Here is a 17788-nt window from a genome sequence, read left to right as displayed (position 1 = left end):
ATCATCTTTTAATATTGTCTAGATGAAAACTTTATTTGAAATTTTCTTTTCTTGATTGCTTTTTAAAAAATACTAAAATAAACATTGGATATTTTTCACACTTTTCTCACTGTAAAATGATTATGGTTTTACAGTATAGAAAATAATGAAAATTCAAGAGATTTAAGGCAATCTACAGTATTATGTGAAAACTTAAATGATTTTAATGCTTTTTTTTGTTATTAAATAAAAACGTTCAACTTTCTTCACAGTAATTTCAATAGTTGTCTCAATCTTTTTATAGAATGAAGACCAGCAAGAAGTAATCCTTGTCCGAACAGATCAGTCTGGTAGGGTATGGCCTGTGAACACACCAGGAAAATCTCTGGAATCACAAGGAGGAAGAAGAAAGAGACAGATGGTATGTTTAACATATATCTTTGTTTATTAATTCAGAATTCCTTCTCCCCCTTGGGGCTTTCTTTGTATCAGACTACAAAATATTTTCTGAAGCGTAGCTTTCAAATGCCAATATTGGAAGGTAGTAAATCATGTTGTTATTACTTTTATTCTTAGTTATATATCTTTGCCTTTTGCAGAATGGAAACTAATCCAGCTGTGTTTTTTCAAATAGTTGTTAACATTGAATGTTTAAGAGAATTTTAATTTTAGTGTACATTTCTTTGATGTTGTTTTCAGCTGCTTTCGGCATACTTGCTGTAGCTCTCAGGGAAAATGTAGGGAAAACCAGAGCTGTTACTAGCATTAGACAGCTAACTTGAGACCTGGTGATGGGGTATCCATACACAGTAATGACTTAATTATGTAGGTGCCATGATCCTTTTTAAACCTGATTTTCTGTTCCATTTTCCAACTCTAGCAATTAATTTTTAGCACTACCTTGAGGCCCTTGAGATGGCAAAAACAATGTAGTCAGCTTTCCCAAGTTAGATTTTTTATTTTGAATTTGGAAGATCAGACAAATGGTGATTGCATACACAAAAGAACTGTTCATTCAGAATATTTCTGTCAAATGTTTATTTTTTGCCTTTTAAGTGCCTGTGTTGCTAGAGGTTCTAATTAATTAATTCAACAAATGGAAGTGGAATAGATATGTCTTCTAATGTAATGGGAGGAATTTGGTGCTTGGAGAGGTACAGGAGAGAATAGTAAAGGTTTGAATTATATGAAATGATGGAACTGATTAGGGATCCATAAATGCATTGTTGGAAGACATCGAGGGTCCTTTTTGAGTTGCATACTACTGAGCAATCTAGGTATAGGAGTAAAGAAGGTAGACACTTTCATTCAGGATTAGAGTTTGCTCTTTTAGTGTAATGAAGAGACAAGAGGGCCAGAAATTAAGTGTGTGGAGCCAAGGGGTGATTGAAGTCATGGGATATGAGGTTTACGTTGTAAAGACAAGTATAGTAATGTTGGGAAATGTAGTTGCACCCTTGTTACAAAGATCTCAAAGAGGTTAAAGACAGGCTTTTATTTGGATAAGAGAATGTGAGAGCAGCATTGCAAAGATTTAATTTGGGAGGAAATAAATAATATTTTTCTATTCCACACCTGGGTATATGGAACCAATTGAAAGGAACATCTGGGACTGAATTAGATGGAGACCAGAATCTCAGTTTTGCCTTGATAAAAGCTGTTTATAGAACAAGGGTTTAGTAATTAGAACTAGGTGTCTTAGTTCAGGCTACTGTAACATCAACTGGGTGGCTTAAACAATAGAAATTTATTTCTGACAGTTCTAGAGTCTGAGAAGTCTAAGATCAGGGTGCTGGCAGATTCATTGTCTGATGAAGGCATGCTTACTGGTTTGTAGATGATAGTCTTCTTGTACCCCACATGGTGGAGAGAAGAGGGAGAGAGAACAAACTCTCATGTCTTTTAACAGAGGTACTGTATCAATCAGGGTTCCCTAGAGAGACAGAACTAAGAGAATAGATGTATATATGAAGCAGAGTTTATTAAGGTGTATTGACTCACACGATATCAAGGTAAAGTCCCACGATAGGCCATCTACAAACTGAGGAGCAAGGAAGCCAGTCCAAGTCCCAAAATCTCAAAAGTAGGGAAGCTGACAGTGCAGCCTTCAGTTTGTGGCCGAAGGCCTGAAAGACCCTGGTGTGAGTCCAAGAGTCCAGAAGCTGAAGAAGTTGAAGTCTGACGTTTAAGGGCAGGAAGCAGCCAGCATGGCAGAAAGATGAAGGCTGGAGTACTCAGCAAGTCCTTTCAACTTCTAGCTGCACTGGCAGCTAATTAGATGGTAACCACCCACATTGAGGATGGGTCTGCCTCTCCCAGTCCACTAATTCAAATGTTTATCTGCTTTGGCAATACTCTCACAGATATACCCAGGAACAATACCTTGTCCAATCAAGTTGACACTCAGTATTAGCCATCACAGGTATTAATCTCATTTCTGAGGACTTCATGCCCAGAACTCAGTTACCTCCCAAAGACCATGCCTCTTAATACCTTCATATAGAGATTTCAACCTGTGAATTTTGGGGCAACATAATCATTAAGTTCATAGTAGTGGATTTGCTAATAATTTACCTCTGTTTTTGATATACTTATTCCACGTCTGGATAACTTCAGTCTTCCCACCACAGTGGTAAGGAATTTTAACCATAAGGACAAGAATAGCAGAAAAGAGAGAAGAAAAGATAGAGCAGTTTTGCTCTTTCATTAAAACTCAGAAATCAGATAATATGCTTCCATTCCTGGGGAAGAGGAGAGGAAAGAGGCAGAAGAAGTAGGGAGTATAATTCTAATGGAAGTTCTTTCACATGGAAGCTGATAGATGAGGGATAAACTGGAAGGAAAGGTTGTGATATATAGTGGGATTTTTACATTTAACATCAGATTTTTATGTAATCCATTAAGAAATAACCCAGAGACTCGTGTTTTCATTAAATTCATAATGTTCATTTTGTCATAGGTTTTAACCCATGAGGAAAAAGAAAGGGTCAGATACTTCCACGATGATGATAATCTAAGCCTAAATGATTTAGTCAAAAATGAAAAGATGGGAACAGCAGAAAATCAAAACAAGCTCTTCATGAGAATGGCATCTAAGGTAAGATATATTCCTAAATAACCTTTGAATTTTGAGAATCAGGTTATTCAGTGTAACAGCATTCAGCTTTTTGGAGAGATTTGGTTCTTTCTAATCTTGGTTCATTTTATTAAATTAAATCCTTTGTACGACTTATTAGAAACATGCATTTTGGAATTGCTCTGGTTGAGAAACAGACATTTGAAATTTTGTTTTTAAATATAGACTATGGTTTATTTCTTTAATGCATTCTGTAGAGATTTTAATTACATATTTAATCTACCCTTTAAAAGAAAATTTTAAGCCAGAGTTAATGATTGGCAGTGTGCTGTTTGTTAGGTGACCAGTCTGCCTTGTATTAATGTTCTTCCAGTTCTTCATAATTGTCCCATGAAGAGGTTAAAGAAAATATTTGGATTAATATATTATGAATTATGGAGAGGCATTTGGGAATAGTCCTAAATCTACATGAAAATATAAATTATTGTAACACATCATTATGGTTATTATGAATTTTTGTTTCAGATAGCATTCTTTGTGGCAGTCTCTGCCACTGAATACAGAAGTCTCTTTCAAACACTACCATTGGCATTTTTATAAAATAGACACTGTATTTAAACTGTTCTGTAACAAGTTTTGGTAAACTGTGACCCCCATGAGAAAAATTCAGCCTACTGCCTGTATTTGCAAATAAAGTTTTATTGAACTACAACTGTACACATACATTTACATATTATCTAAGGCTGCCTTCACTCTATAATGGCTGAATTGAGTAGTTGTGACAGAAAGTGGATAGTCTAATCGCTTCTCGGCCTTTTGGCTAAGATCAAGTGTAGAAAGTGGATAGTCTATAAAGCTGCAAATATTTACTGTATGGCTCTTTACAGAAAAAAAATGGCCAGCTTTCACTCGATAATACCAGTGGTTACTTTTTGGCAGTGGAAGTTTGAACTGAGTCATTGAGATACAGGCATGGGATGGGGAGACCTTTAATTGTATACCTTGTCAGACTTTCAATCTTGTATTTTTTAACTTTTAATATTAACATAATTATGTGAGTATGTTACCCAGTAAAAAACTAAACTTTATGAAAAGTAAAATAAAATAACCAGGGTATCTCTGTGTATATGTGTGTGCTGGGGAAGATGGCAATAAAATAAAATTGAATTTAAATGGAAATGGCTTTTGTACCTATCCCCAAGAGTTACTTGAAATCTTACATTTAGCCTATTAAGATAATTTACCTCTATTTATTTTGGAAAAAATGCCAGAAATTTCCTAGAGTCTGGAATTTTAATGCAGAAAGAAGGAAGACATGTTTTTATTAGTTTCCTTTTCAGAAATGGTCCCACTGTATATGGAGTCTGAATTAAATAGTTTTAGTAATCTTATAAACCATTCAAGTTTATGCATAAGAGAAAAATCCTTCTTAAAAATTGCAATAGCTGTTTATCAATTCAGCAATTGTCATTGAACACTTATTTTGTGCCAGATACCATTTTAGTTGAGGGATACAGAGAAGCAATTAAGTCAAAGTTTGTGCCCTCAGGAGCTTATATTTCCAGTGGATGAAAAAGACAGTGAACAAATATATAATATAAACCATGTAACAAATAATATATTACAAAATTGAAAATGGTTTTGTAAAAAATCAAGCAAATTAGAAGGAGCTGAGATAATATTTTCAACAGTGTTGAGGGAAAGCCTTTCTGTATAGGTCATGTTTCATCAGACTCAAAAAAAGTGAGCAAGAGGTCCACGTAAATATCTGAGGGAAGATTATTTCAAGTAGAAGAAACAGCAAAGGATCTGAAGCAGAGACAAGCTTGAAGAACATCAAAAGACAGCAGAAGGACAAATGTTATTGGTAGTAGAGGGAGGAAGAGAAAGAGAAGTAGAGATGAGATAGGAGACAGGAGTCAGATTACTTAGGTAAGGGGGCCCCAGTCGCTGGGCCACGGTTGGGTAGTGGTCTGTGGCCTGTTAGGAACTGGGCCGCACAACAAGAGGTGAGCAGAGCGAACCAGCGAAGTATTACTGTCTAAACTCCACCTCCTGTCAGATCAGCAGCAACATTAAGATTCTCATAGGAGCATGAACCCTATTGTGAAGTATACATGTGAGGCATCTAGGTTACACACCCCCTTATGAGAATCTAACTAATGCCTGTTGATCTGAGGTGGAACAGTTTCATCCTGAAAGCACCTACCCTCACCACTGCCCCTTCCACCCTGTCTTTGGAAAAATTGTCTTCCATGAAACTAGTCCTTGGTGCCAAAAAGGTTGGGGACCACCGAGGTAGGGTCTTATAGGCCTACCTCAAATAAATGGAGAACTTAAACATTTGTTTTAATGATGGGAAACCATTTGAAGGGTGTTTTTCTTGTTGTTGTTTCAAGGCTGTGTTATGATTTGAATTATATTTTGACAGCATTTTCCTGGCTGCTTTTTTGAGAAGGCATTGGAGAGAGGCAGAAGTGGAAGCAGGAGATCACTTAAGAGGAGAATATTATATTAGTTCAGATAGAGCCATAGATGGATTATGATGGTAAAACTGGTGAAAAGTGTCAGGATATGGGGCATTGCTCGTGCCATATATTGAAATGGGAAAAATTGCAGGAGGGACACATTTAGGGGCTGGGGAGAATCAAGAATGCTGTTGTGGACATGTGGACATATGAACATGGTAATGTGGGCTGACTGCCCCAGAGTTCTGGGTAGATGCTGGCTTTCCCATATAGATTTGGGTGTGTTAGCATTTAAATTGTATTTAAAGCAATGGGATTGAAGAAATGATTAATGAGGAGAATCTGAAGACTGTGTCCTGGAGAGGACAGAAAGGATTCAGCAAATAAAACTGAGAAGTGTAGGCAGTGAAGTACAAGGAAAACCAAGGGTATGGTGTTTCAGAAGACAGGGATGTTAGGAATGACTGTGCCAGCTGCTTCTGAGAGCTGTGGAAAATCTTTGAAGATAGGAAGTGCCCACTGGATTTGACAGTGTAGAGGTTTCCGGTGACTTTAATAAGTATGGGTTTTTTTTTTTTTCCAATAAGGAAAAAAAAAGTTTGTTTGTTTTTTTTCCCAATAAGGAGAAAAGCCTGATTATGTTGGGTTCAAGAGTGAACTTGAGAAGAATTGACCTTAGAGAGGAGCTGATTACCATCCATCAATTATATAAGGAGGAATGGCAGAGTATTAGTATTAGTATATAGATGTAGGTAAGTTCTTAAATTTGGTAGTAGAAAAATGAACAAGAACCAGATGTGGTGGCTCACACCTGTAATCCTAGCACTTTGGGAGGCCAAAGTGGGAGGATCACTTGAGGCCAGGAGTTTGAGACCTGTCTGGGCAACAAAGTGAGACTTCTATCTCTAGAAAAATTTAAAAATCAGCTGAGTGATGGTACGTACCTGTAGTTTCAGCTACTCAGGAAGCTGAGGTGGGATGTTCACTTGAGTTTAGGTGGATGTCTGAAACTGTGGAGTAGGGTACCAAACCCTATTCATACATACCTATGATAAAGTTTAACTTATAAGGTATAATTTATAGACATAGTAAGAGGTGAACAACAGTAATCATAAAATACAACAAGTGTAACAATAAGCCAACATTGCTACTTTTGCAATTTAAGACTGTTATTAAGTGAAATAAGGGTTACTTCAAAACAAACTCTTTCATACTGCAACAGTCAGTCATAACTGAAACAGCTACTGAATAACTAAATGGACAGGTAGGTAGCATGCACAGCATGGATGTGCTGGACAAAGGGCTGATTCACATCCCCTGGAGGGAATGGAGGAGAACAGCATATTTCATCACACTACTCAGAATGCCACACAATCTAAAACTTATGAATTGTTTATTACAGAAATTTTCCACCGAATATTTTCAAACCACAGTTGACTGCAGGTGACTGTAGCCATAGGAAGTGAAACCACAGATAAAGAGGGGTTACTGTATTGTATAGGATTGTTTATTTAATATTGGCTGATTTGGCAATCCTTGCATCTTCATTACTTTCCCTAAACATTTTACATCTTTGATTTTTTTTTTTTTAAATTGAAGTTCACTAAACTAGAACATTATAGAAGCTAGAATACTGTAAAAATTTACCAGTGATATTTGACCCTTAAAATTTCTGTTTCCAGTCTCTGTTAGCTAAAATAGGAAGTTCTGACTTACAAAATAATGTCCCAATTTTATAAAATGACATTTTGAATTAAATAGTTATATAAAACAATTCCTATTAAAATCGATTTATGAGAGGTCTTACTAGGATAGACAGTAGATAGTCATTAAATGTTTATACCTCACTTTTCATTCATTTTTTACATTATTTACAAATACATGCATGTTGTTGTGGTTTCTATATGATTTAGCTATTACCCAATAATTTCAACAGAAATCAACCAGACTGGTAGCATTAATAAACCTACAAATTAGATAAACTATTGAATGTACAACTGATATACATTCAATTCAGACTTTTAAAAAAAGTTTTTATTGACCAATTTATATATTATTGAATTTGTAGCAGTCTTGTGTTAATATCTTGACAAGTGTGTTATTTTTATCCAAGCAAATCATTGTTTTTTTCTTGTATTATTTAATGGAGGTGATTTTTCTCAATATACAAAGAAATGCCAGTTCCTACCTATGTGCAGTGGGGCTAATGGAAGTACAGGTTGCTATGGAAATGCTGATTTCGCATTGTGGTTTTTGGTTCACCCTGCCTAATAATTACAGCAGAATAATAATTTGTTTTGTGTGTTTAATAATTAAAATCAGCTGTGCTAACAATTGGAAGCATTACTAAAAACTTATAAAAAAAGAAAGTATTTGAAGTGTTGGCCATATTTCCATGAATACTGTGCTTAATCTCTTCACTCTTAAAAGTTTACAAGCCAAAGTAGCTAAGTTATTGAATTTTTAGATAGTAATATTGTTGGTATATAGGTTAGTTATGTCAAATATTTTCATGAATGACCCAAAAAGTTCATTATCCTATGTTTCTTTTTATTATGAGTTTAAAATCATTAGTTTAAGACAGAGGTTGGCAAGCTTTTCTTGTAAAGGACCAGATAGTAAATATTTTTAGCTTTTTCTTGCAATTACTAGCACTGCTGTTGTAGCACAAAAGCAACCATACACGGTATGTAAATGAAGAAATTTGACTATATTCCAACAAAACTTTATTTACAGAAACATGTGAATGGCCTGATTTGGCCTGGTAGTTGTAGTTTTTCAATACCTGGGCTAGGATATATAATCTTAAAGGCAAATGTATTTGAATTTGGGTACATGGTGAATATACCGTATCCAAAAATTAGAAATCTGAAATGCGTTAAAATTCAAAACTTTTTGGACACTAAGGTAGTGACACATCTGCTTTTTGATGGTTCAGGATACACAAACTTTGTTGCATGTACTATTTAAAACATTATATAAAATTACTTTCAGACTGTATGTATTAGGTATATATGAATCATAAATGAATTTCAAGTTTAGACTTAGGTCCCATCCCCAAGATGGAATGTATATGTAAACATTTAAAAATCCAAACAATTAAAATCTGAAACACTTCTGGTTCCAAGCATTTTGGATAAGTGATATTCAATCTGTACTGTTCTTACTTAGTAGTTCCTCTGAAAATGGACCTTAGGCCTTGGGAATAGTCAGGATTAGTTGATATAAATTTATAAAACAATACTCTGCTTATTTATTTAGTCTGCACATGTTAATTGAACTCATTCAATGTATGAGGTCTACCGGGGGCATACTGGCACATGAAGAATAAATGATCCTTGACTTTATGGTGCTTATGAGGCTAGTGGGGGAAAGGACGCACTAAATAAATAACTATGAAAATAGTTCAGTCAGTTTGGATGTATATAAAGTACTCAGACAAGTGAAAAGTCTTTTGGAAGTAATACCTGGGTGTCCTAATTTAAACTGGGAACACAGGAAAGGTTTCATGTTGGACAGAAGTCTGATCCTGCCTGTGTTCTGTATTTAGGTCTGCCCTACTGCCTTTTGCTGTTGATGTGTCTTTCACTTTTTAATTAGTACCTTATATTTGTTTAATTTTTACTGCCCATTTTTTCCTTGCAGTTCCAAAATTCAGGTTATATTTATGTTCTTTCCAGTTGTATTTTACTATTAAATCTTTAGTAGCATTTCTTTCTTATAACTAAATCAAGAAAGAGATTTCATGACAAATATGAACGTAATTGCGTTTGTATAGGGGAATTATTCTTGGTTTTTTATCTTTTCTATGTTTTTCAGTGTTTTTGAATATGTACTACATGATTAATGAAAAGGGGGGAATAAGAAATATCCTGAAAAAGATGTGTAGAGAAAAACTCTCTTTTAAACTGTGTTTTTCCTCTACTCTTACATCACAGTCATCAGCACAGAAGCCTTCTGTGAACAAATGTGTGGGGTTTTTTCTTCCACACACCAAGCCTTGGACACCAGCGAGATGTCCTCCAATTCAGTTCTGACAGTTGTCTACTTGGAGATAGTGTCTGATTCCACAGGTTGGGGACGCAGTTCCCAAGTCTGTCCCCCAGATACCCAGACTGGTACCAGTCACAAGTCCAGGCTTCCTGAACTTCTGACCAACCAGCTTCAAGTTGGGGTTCACATGACCCCCTCATCAGGTTGATTAATTTTCTGGAACAGCTCACAGAATTCAGGGAAACACTTAAATTACCTTTACTGGTTTATTATAAAGGTTATCACAAAGGATACAGGCAAAGAGACGTGTAGGGTGAGGTATAGCAGAATGGGCGCAGAACTTCGTCCAGGAACCTCCATGTATTCAGATATCCAGAGACACTAAATCCAGACCTCTTGGGTTTTTATGAAGGCTTCATGACTTCAGTATTCCTTCCCCCAGTGCACAAGGTGTGACTCTCTCTGGGGATGGTCTTAAGACCCACAATAGAAAAGGAGAAGATTAGAGTCCTGCCTTGGGGCGTGTGAAAGGAGGGCAGGAGAGAGACTCTTTCCTGAGGCCTGCCTCTGAGGCATAAGATACCCAACATTATAATACAAGACTGTAACAATAGCTACGGGAGTTATGAATCAGGAACTATGGATGAAAACCAATGCGTATCATAATACCACAGAAGTAAATGTTGGTCTAATTTTCTTACCACAGATATGCCAGTATCTTCACTATGTTGTTCTAAAACATAGTAGGTATATAGTAACTTGTTTTTGATGAAGAAATTTCCTCCTTTGAAATCACAGAATGAAAGAATTTTAGATTAGAAAATGGATCTTACTAATCTTGTTTAACTTTTCACATTTTACAGCTGAGGTAAGTGAGACTTTCAGAGAATTAAATGACTTAATGCTAGGCCAAGTAACTGTCCTAGTCCCCATAGCTAAGGAGTTGCAAAAGCCAGCACCAGAAGCTTCAGCTTTACTTTTCAGTCCACAATAAGCAGTACTGTCATTCAAATGACCCATGTTAATGGATAGTTGTTGACTGTTACCTAAATTTAATTGTCTTTGTTCAATTTCCATGTATCATTTATTGGTATTTGGGAATAATAAACTGTGTATGTTTTGCTTTTTCTTAAAATATGTTCTGTTGACTCCAACATTCTTTAAATATAAACTCTTCCATTTAAAATTTCAGAACGTCAGTGTTACCTTGGCAACTTAAAACAGGCACATCTTCAGGAGATCTATATACATCTTTCCTCATTAATTTTGTTAGTACTATGGGCAGTAATTTTATCATTTTTGTACTGATAGAGCATTAAACATGGGCTGGAGGGGACGAAAAATGAAAGGTACAAGAGAGGAATGATAATGGAGAGAAAAAAAGACTGTAATAATTAGGATTTTTATCTTAAATTGTAAGAAAACAGGATGATTTTATTGAGTAGTAAAATGTTTGTATTTTTACTGATTTTTTTTTCTATGTTTGTATCACTTAAGCCTTAATATGTTTTCCCCTGGAAGTAATCTTTAAAATACATATTACATGTTTCTCTAATAATATATAGTTGAAATCATCTACTTTTTTTATTCTCAGTAAATTATAATATTAATATCAAATTTCAAGAGGTTAACAAACTGATCCGTTGTGGTCAGGTCCTAGTTCTTGACCCTGGTAAGATTTTATGAAGTCTTTGGACACTCTCAGATTTTAATCAAAGTTTAAATTGTTGACAGTTGAGCCTAGTGGTTCAATAGCTTCACTATCCATAGAGTCCAAAATGATATGAAGTTTATATTTAATCAACAAATGCATCTATTTCCAATAAATTTAAGAGCTTAGGGCTTGAAGGATAGTTTGACAGTTCTGATTAAAATTTTAATGTAATAAACATTGACATAAAACTTGAAATGGTTTTGTAAGAATTAGACTGCCGTCTATTTTTCATTGTTGTTCATTCTCATAGACATTAATAGATGTATGGTGAAATTATCTTTGGAAGAGGCCAATCCAAGAGTGTGAAATCATGTATATGTTCCTGTGATATCCCCTAAAGGAAATTTGAAAGTCAGATGTCATAAAATAATAAATATGATATTTTGCCTTTTTATAGAACTAAATAAGATAAATATTGACTTAGTTTATTCATTTTCCAAAAGATGTAAACTTGAATACAGTTCAGGCTGTCGAACAAAATAATTTTTGTTTTTCTGAACCTGACCTAGGGGTGAGGGGAGTGGAAAGAAGGTGGGATCACCAGAAGAATTTATTTAATGTTTTTTAGTTCAGGTTCTAGCCTTTTTTTTTTTTTTTTAATGGCAAAATATACATAACATAAAGTCTACCCTTTTAATTATTTATAGTATACAATTCAATGGCATTAAGTATTAATTTTGCAACCATCACCACTATCCACTTCCAGAACATTTTTTTATTATCTCAAACAGAAGCTTTATACCCATTAAACAGTAGTTCTCATGTCCTGTTCACTGCCTTCTACCCCAAGCCCCTGGTCACCTCCTTCTATTTCTGTGAATTTGCCTGTTCTAGGTAATTAACAATAAGTAGAATCATACAATACTTGTCCTTTTGTATCTGATTTATTTCACTTAATATTTTCAAGTTTTCCATGTATTTTGCATTTTTCAAAATTTCATTGCTTTTTAAGGCTGAATAATTCTATTGTATGTATATAACATATTTAAAAACTCCGTTCATTTGTTCATGGACACGTGGGTTGCTTCCATGTTTCAACTGTGTGAATAATGCTCTGGTGTCTCTCTTTTCAGTTTGTTTGGGTATATATTAATATCTAGACATGGAATTGCTAGATCATACGTAACTGTATGTTTGGTTTTTTGAGGAACCACCAAACTATTTCCAACAGTTTGAACAATTTTACACTCTCACTAGCAGTGCACAAAAGTTCCAACAGTGTGTTGACATTCTTGCCAACATTTATTTATTTATTTTTTTTATAAAAGCAATTCTGAGTGTGAAGTTTTTTTTTTTTTTTTTTTGAGTGTGAAGTATTATCAGTTGTGATCAGGTCCCAATTCTTGACCCTGGTGAGATTTTATGAGATCTGTTGGACAGTTCTCTCAGATTTTAATCAAAGTTTAAATTGTTGACAGTTGAGCATATTAGTTCAATAGCTTCATTGTCCATAGAGTCCAAAATGATATGAAGTTTATATTTAATCAACAAATTCATCTATTTCCAATGGGTTTCCAATCCAGTCGATTTAAGGACTTGCTTGGAGCTTGAAGGATAGTTTCACAGTTTTGATTAAAATTTTGATTTAATAAACACTGACATAAAACTTGAAATGGTTTTGTAAGAATTTGACTGCAGTCTGTTTTTCATTGTTGTTAATCCTTGTGTAATAATGAAGTACTAATTAAACAGATTCATTACAAACCATTTTTTTCCACATAATGACACTAAAGAAGCCTCCAGTTTTCACAGAATTTTTATTCAAGGATCTGAGTGTCTGATTCTTAATAAAATGACAGTTAATTTGTAGCCATTCAGGTTTTTCTTTATGCAGACATCAAAATGGGAAAATAAATTAGCTTTCATGGTTAGAAGACATAAATATATTTTTATGTTTAAAATTTAGGTTATGAATTTACTTGTGGTAACTACTTCTGTTACCAGGCTTGAATTTGGAAACTGACTGAACAGGATATCAGTAATAAATCCCTAACTCATGTGGATGGTTGTTGTCATTAATGGATACAAAAGCACTTTTCATGTGCAGTTACCGGAATCAGAATCCCTCTGGAACATGGCTTCATAACCTTGGTACTATTGATATTTTGGGCTGGCTAAGTCTTTGTTGTGAAAGGACTGTGAACTGTAGAAGGTTTAGTAGCATATCTGGCCTGTAGCCAGTAAGTACCAGTAGCAACCCCTCTCACCCTAAGTTGTAACAGCCAAAAATGTCTCCAGACATTGCCAGATGTCCCAAGTAACAGGCAAGAAGCAAAATTGCCTCATTTGTGAACACAGTCTTGTGAGAATCTGGGAGAAAATATTAATAACTACAAGTTTTTGAGTACTTGCTAGGTGCTAGACCATTTACATACTATAATACTTATAATTATCTCTTAGCAGTGCTATTATAACCCCATTTAATAGAAACTGATACTCAGAGATATTCAGTAGCTTGCCCATGATCACATATCTCTTTAAGAATCTGGCTTGTTTTCAGTATTTCCTATATCATTGTGTAGTACTACTATCTAACCCAGATTAGAAAGGTTTTGGTCATCAGATGAGGCAGAATGATTTCTCCTTTGTTCTCCGCATCCAATCTGCCACCAATCTTGTCAGTCTCCTTCTCTTTGTTCCTGTGGCCACACTGTCCTTGCTATTATTGTTGCTTATCTGGTCTAGGAAATACCCTTCTAACTAGTTTTCTAGCATTCCTTCTTAACTTCCACTTCTTTCTTAACTCTATCTCCCTGAAACCAGAGTAATTTTTGGTTCAAAATGTACGTATTCTCCTTTAGTCCCTAGATTAAAACATTTTGAATGTATTCTGTTGCTATTAAGCTAACCACATTTTTTAATGTGGCCTAACAAGACCTCGAATGGCCTGGTCACTACCTCTTTAGCCTCGTCTTGAATCCTACCCTTTTGTTTTGTTGCTGCTTCTCCCTCCATGGTGACTTGCATTCAGTTTGTCAAATGAATGTACTTTCTCCTGCCACAGACTGCATATACTGTTTCTACTTTTTTTTTTTTGAGACGGAATTTCGCTCTTGTTACCCAGGCTGGAGTGCAATGGGGCGATCTCGGCTCACCGCAACCTCCGCCTCCTGGGTTCAGGCAATTCTCCTGCCTCAGCCTCCTGAGTAGTTGGGATTACAGGCACGCGCCACCATGCCCAGCTAATTTTTTGTATTTTTAGTAGAGACGGGGTTTCACCATGTTGACCAGGATGGTCTCGATCTCTTGACCTCGTGATCCACCCGCCTCGGCCTCCCAGAGTGCTGGGATTACAGGCGTGAGCCACCGCACCTGGCCTGTTTCTACTATTTTTTTATTTTGCCATCTTTTATCCCCTTTTATCTAGTTGATTAAACAGAAGATTCATACAAATCTCATCTTTATAGTAACTCTTTCAGGGAAGAGTTATTTAGTCCTCTGTTAGCATCTCAAATTCCCATCACAGCTCTAACTTGACAGTTCTTTGAGTAATCCTTTATGTAGTGTTTTTCCCACTGTTCTGAAATGTTCATGCCATTGGCTCACCAATATATCCTATCTAATATCGTCATTAACACATAATAGCAGTCAATAAATATTTGTTTTCTGGAATCTCATATTTGAGACTTGAAGTCAGTTGCATGGAATTCCAGAAACCTTGTTTCCACTGTTATACAACATTGCTTAGAAAATTTAGATATAGTCTGTTGTTCCCACCGATGCCTGTGGTTTTGATTTCACAATAGTAATATTTAAAAAACAAGCACAAAAAAAGGATGATGAATAAAATGATGTGTTGGATGTGGGGTGGGGGTACCGTCTTTCATCTCTTATTTTTGTTGTCCTTTTTTGTCAGCCTTCTCCACTTTTTAAAAATTTCAAAGTGGAAACACCGGGGTCCATTGGGGGGAAATGGGGGAGGGACGGGGGGTGGGGAGGTGGGAAGAGATAGCATGGGGAGAAATGACAGATACAGGTGAGGGGACGGAAGACAGCAAACCACACTGCCTTGTGTGTACCTATGCAACAAGCTTGCATATTCTTCACATGTACCCCAAAACCTAAAATGCAATAAAAAAATAAAAAATAAAAAATAAAAATTTTCAAAGTGGTGACAACACTGAGCTGTGGAGAAATCGTCATTTTCAGGTTTCATCATCTAGAACTGTGGTCCCAGGGACAGTCAGATCCTGGGGTAGGTTTCCTGGAACGTGTGATTAATTTTTAGTGCACAGAATCAAGAATTGAATATAGATGTTTTTAAATTTCAAAAATAGTGATATTCTTTCAGTATATTTTAGTGTATAACTAGAAGCTCAGATGCTTAACAAATGGCATGAGTATATTACTAGCTTGCCTGAATAAAAGTAGCAATGTTTTAATAGCACCTTTAAAAAAATCAGTCTGTAATTCATGTCTTACTTTAAATATTGAATATATAAAATTACACATAAGCCAATGCCGTATTGGAGAAAGTCCTGAGTCTTGCTTCTAATTCCTATTATTATCTCTTTTTTAATAAGGAATTCGGACAGGAATTAGAATTTTTATACATCTTAGTATAATATGCATGACCCAATAATAACATTAAAGATAGAAAATAGAAATCTTAAAATCATGAAATGCCAATTTTCTCAAAAAAGAATAGTTTTTGATAAATAGTTTTCTTAAAGTTACTGAATTATACAGAGTAAAATGAAGAAAAGTACTTATGTTTCTCAGTAATTTAATATTAAATGATCTATAATACAAGACAAGGATGACAGGAATTTCTTAAAATGCTCCCAGTTCTTTTGGACATACACATGTTAGTCAAAGCTCACATTAAAGTTTGTTTTTATTTACTTAGATGGTAAGAGAGTAGTATAGAATTAAAAAGTATCCTAGATTTTGGTTGCTGACAAGTCAGATCTCATGCTATTTATGTATGGCATCTGAAATATCCACTTCCATTTTCAGCGTTTAAGAAGAGGTTTTCCTAATTCTGTGACTCAACCTCGGTGATTTATTCTCTTTTTCCAACGCCATGCTGATGTGTTTTTTTTTTCCCCTTCAGTAAACAATCTCTTAGGAAAGGGTGACTCATTCTTGTGCCATAAACTTATCTCTCTAATATGTTAGTTTTAATTCTCAAATGTTTTGTGAGGGACAGTGAAGGCAAGTAAGACATCAACTTAAGGGACTCAACTTAAGGAAGTGAAAGAATTTGATTCTGATGTCATGATAACTCTTACAAGATTTTAATGTGATTTAATGAAATTCCATTGGTATGTCTTGTCTCCCCCTCCCCTCTTTCTTAAACAGGCTTGGTTAGTTAGCATGATTTATTGAGCATATCTATTTAGCTGCTGACTTTCTAGCATTGCAGTGGTGCATGATTTTATAGAAGAACAACTTTTAGAAATACAATATGTCACCTGAGAATTCCTGTAGTAGGATGTATTTTACTTGAGATTTTCCCTGAACTTAATAGTTATTTAATCATTAGTAGGCTGAGTATCAAAGGACTATTGACTTTGTTGGATGCTTATTTGGTACTTATGTGAATAAGTGAAACGTGGATATATTTCTAACTGTATCAAAAAGCTAATATTACAATTGTACCACTGTACTCCAGCCTGGCTACAGGCTGAGATTCTGTCTCTTAAAAAACAAAACAAAACAAAACAAAAAAAACCAACCCTTGAAAGTTAGTTTTAATTATTTGTAAAAGAGCTAGGTAATATTACATTTCAGATAGTATAAATATATAAAGTGAAGACTAACACCACAGTTTTAATTATGTTGTCTTAATACATCATTATTTGCTCTTCTGTGTCTTTATCAAGTTGGCAGTTGGCTCTAGTTCCACTTTGAAAAATAATTGCTTGTTGGAATCATTTTCTTTGGTTGGGTTTTAAATCTTAAATTAATTTTGAAAATATATAGAATCTATGTCCTTACTTTCCTCCAGTAATAAATTATTGTGAATATTTTGATACCATAATAATGCAATATACAAATGAGAATTGGTAGTAGAAGCTGCAGGATTCAAAAAGTTGCTTCTAGGTAGGATGTCACTGTGGGCCAGAGAATAAGACAAGCATTCTGTGTCTTTTTTTCTGTGGTTTGTCATTATAGTTTAAAAAATGTGGCAGTTTGTGTTTCTTCTGTTGATGCTAGTCAAATGTTTATGGATTGTAGGCTAGCTTTTCTATTTTTGCTCCAAATGTAACAACTATTTATTGATTACCTAGAGAGAGTGCCTCTGAAGCTCTACTTTTATGTTATAAATAATTCTAATGTATTGGTTATCCAGTTTTAGAAAAGAAATATAATAAAAGCATCAAATTATAAGTGAAGAAACAGACTACCACAAGGAGCTTATGACAGTGAACTGACAACAGACTTTATAGAGAGCACAAATAATGAAGAAAAAAATGGATAACCAAAAAACCATGTAACTCTTGCTAATATAGTTAGCATAGCACAACTGGCGTTACATTCTGGCCAACCTAAATTCTGATTTGGAGGAGTTGCTGAAAATGGAAGAAAGGCCAGTGGTTCAATCCTGGGAGA

At 35.0% G+C, this 17788-nt stretch overlaps 1 protein-coding gene across 2 annotated transcripts in view; it reads left to right on the top strand.

The window, feature by feature from the left end:
• Nucleotides 1–17788, top strand: part of CWF19L2 (CWF19 like cell cycle control factor 2) — a 129453-nt gene that overhangs the window by 67097 nt on the left and 44568 nt on the right. For both annotated transcript variants that reach the window (XM_039471415.2, XM_074400513.1), the window contains exons 11-12: nucleotides 284–400; nucleotides 2939–3076. In XM_039471415.2, the coding sequence (XP_039327349.2) occupies nucleotides 284–400; nucleotides 2939–3076 (255 nt within the window). The remainder of the gene's footprint in view (nucleotides 1–283; nucleotides 401–2938; nucleotides 3077–17788) is intronic.

Source organism: Saimiri boliviensis, chromosome 6, assembly GCF_048565385.1.
Source record: "Saimiri boliviensis isolate mSaiBol1 chromosome 6, mSaiBol1.pri, whole genome shotgun sequence".
NCBI classification, from domain to species: domain Eukaryota; kingdom Metazoa; phylum Chordata; class Mammalia; order Primates; family Cebidae; genus Saimiri; species Saimiri boliviensis.
The sequence above is the reverse complement of the archived record's forward strand: the minus strand, read 5'-3'. Positions and strand labels throughout refer to the sequence as shown.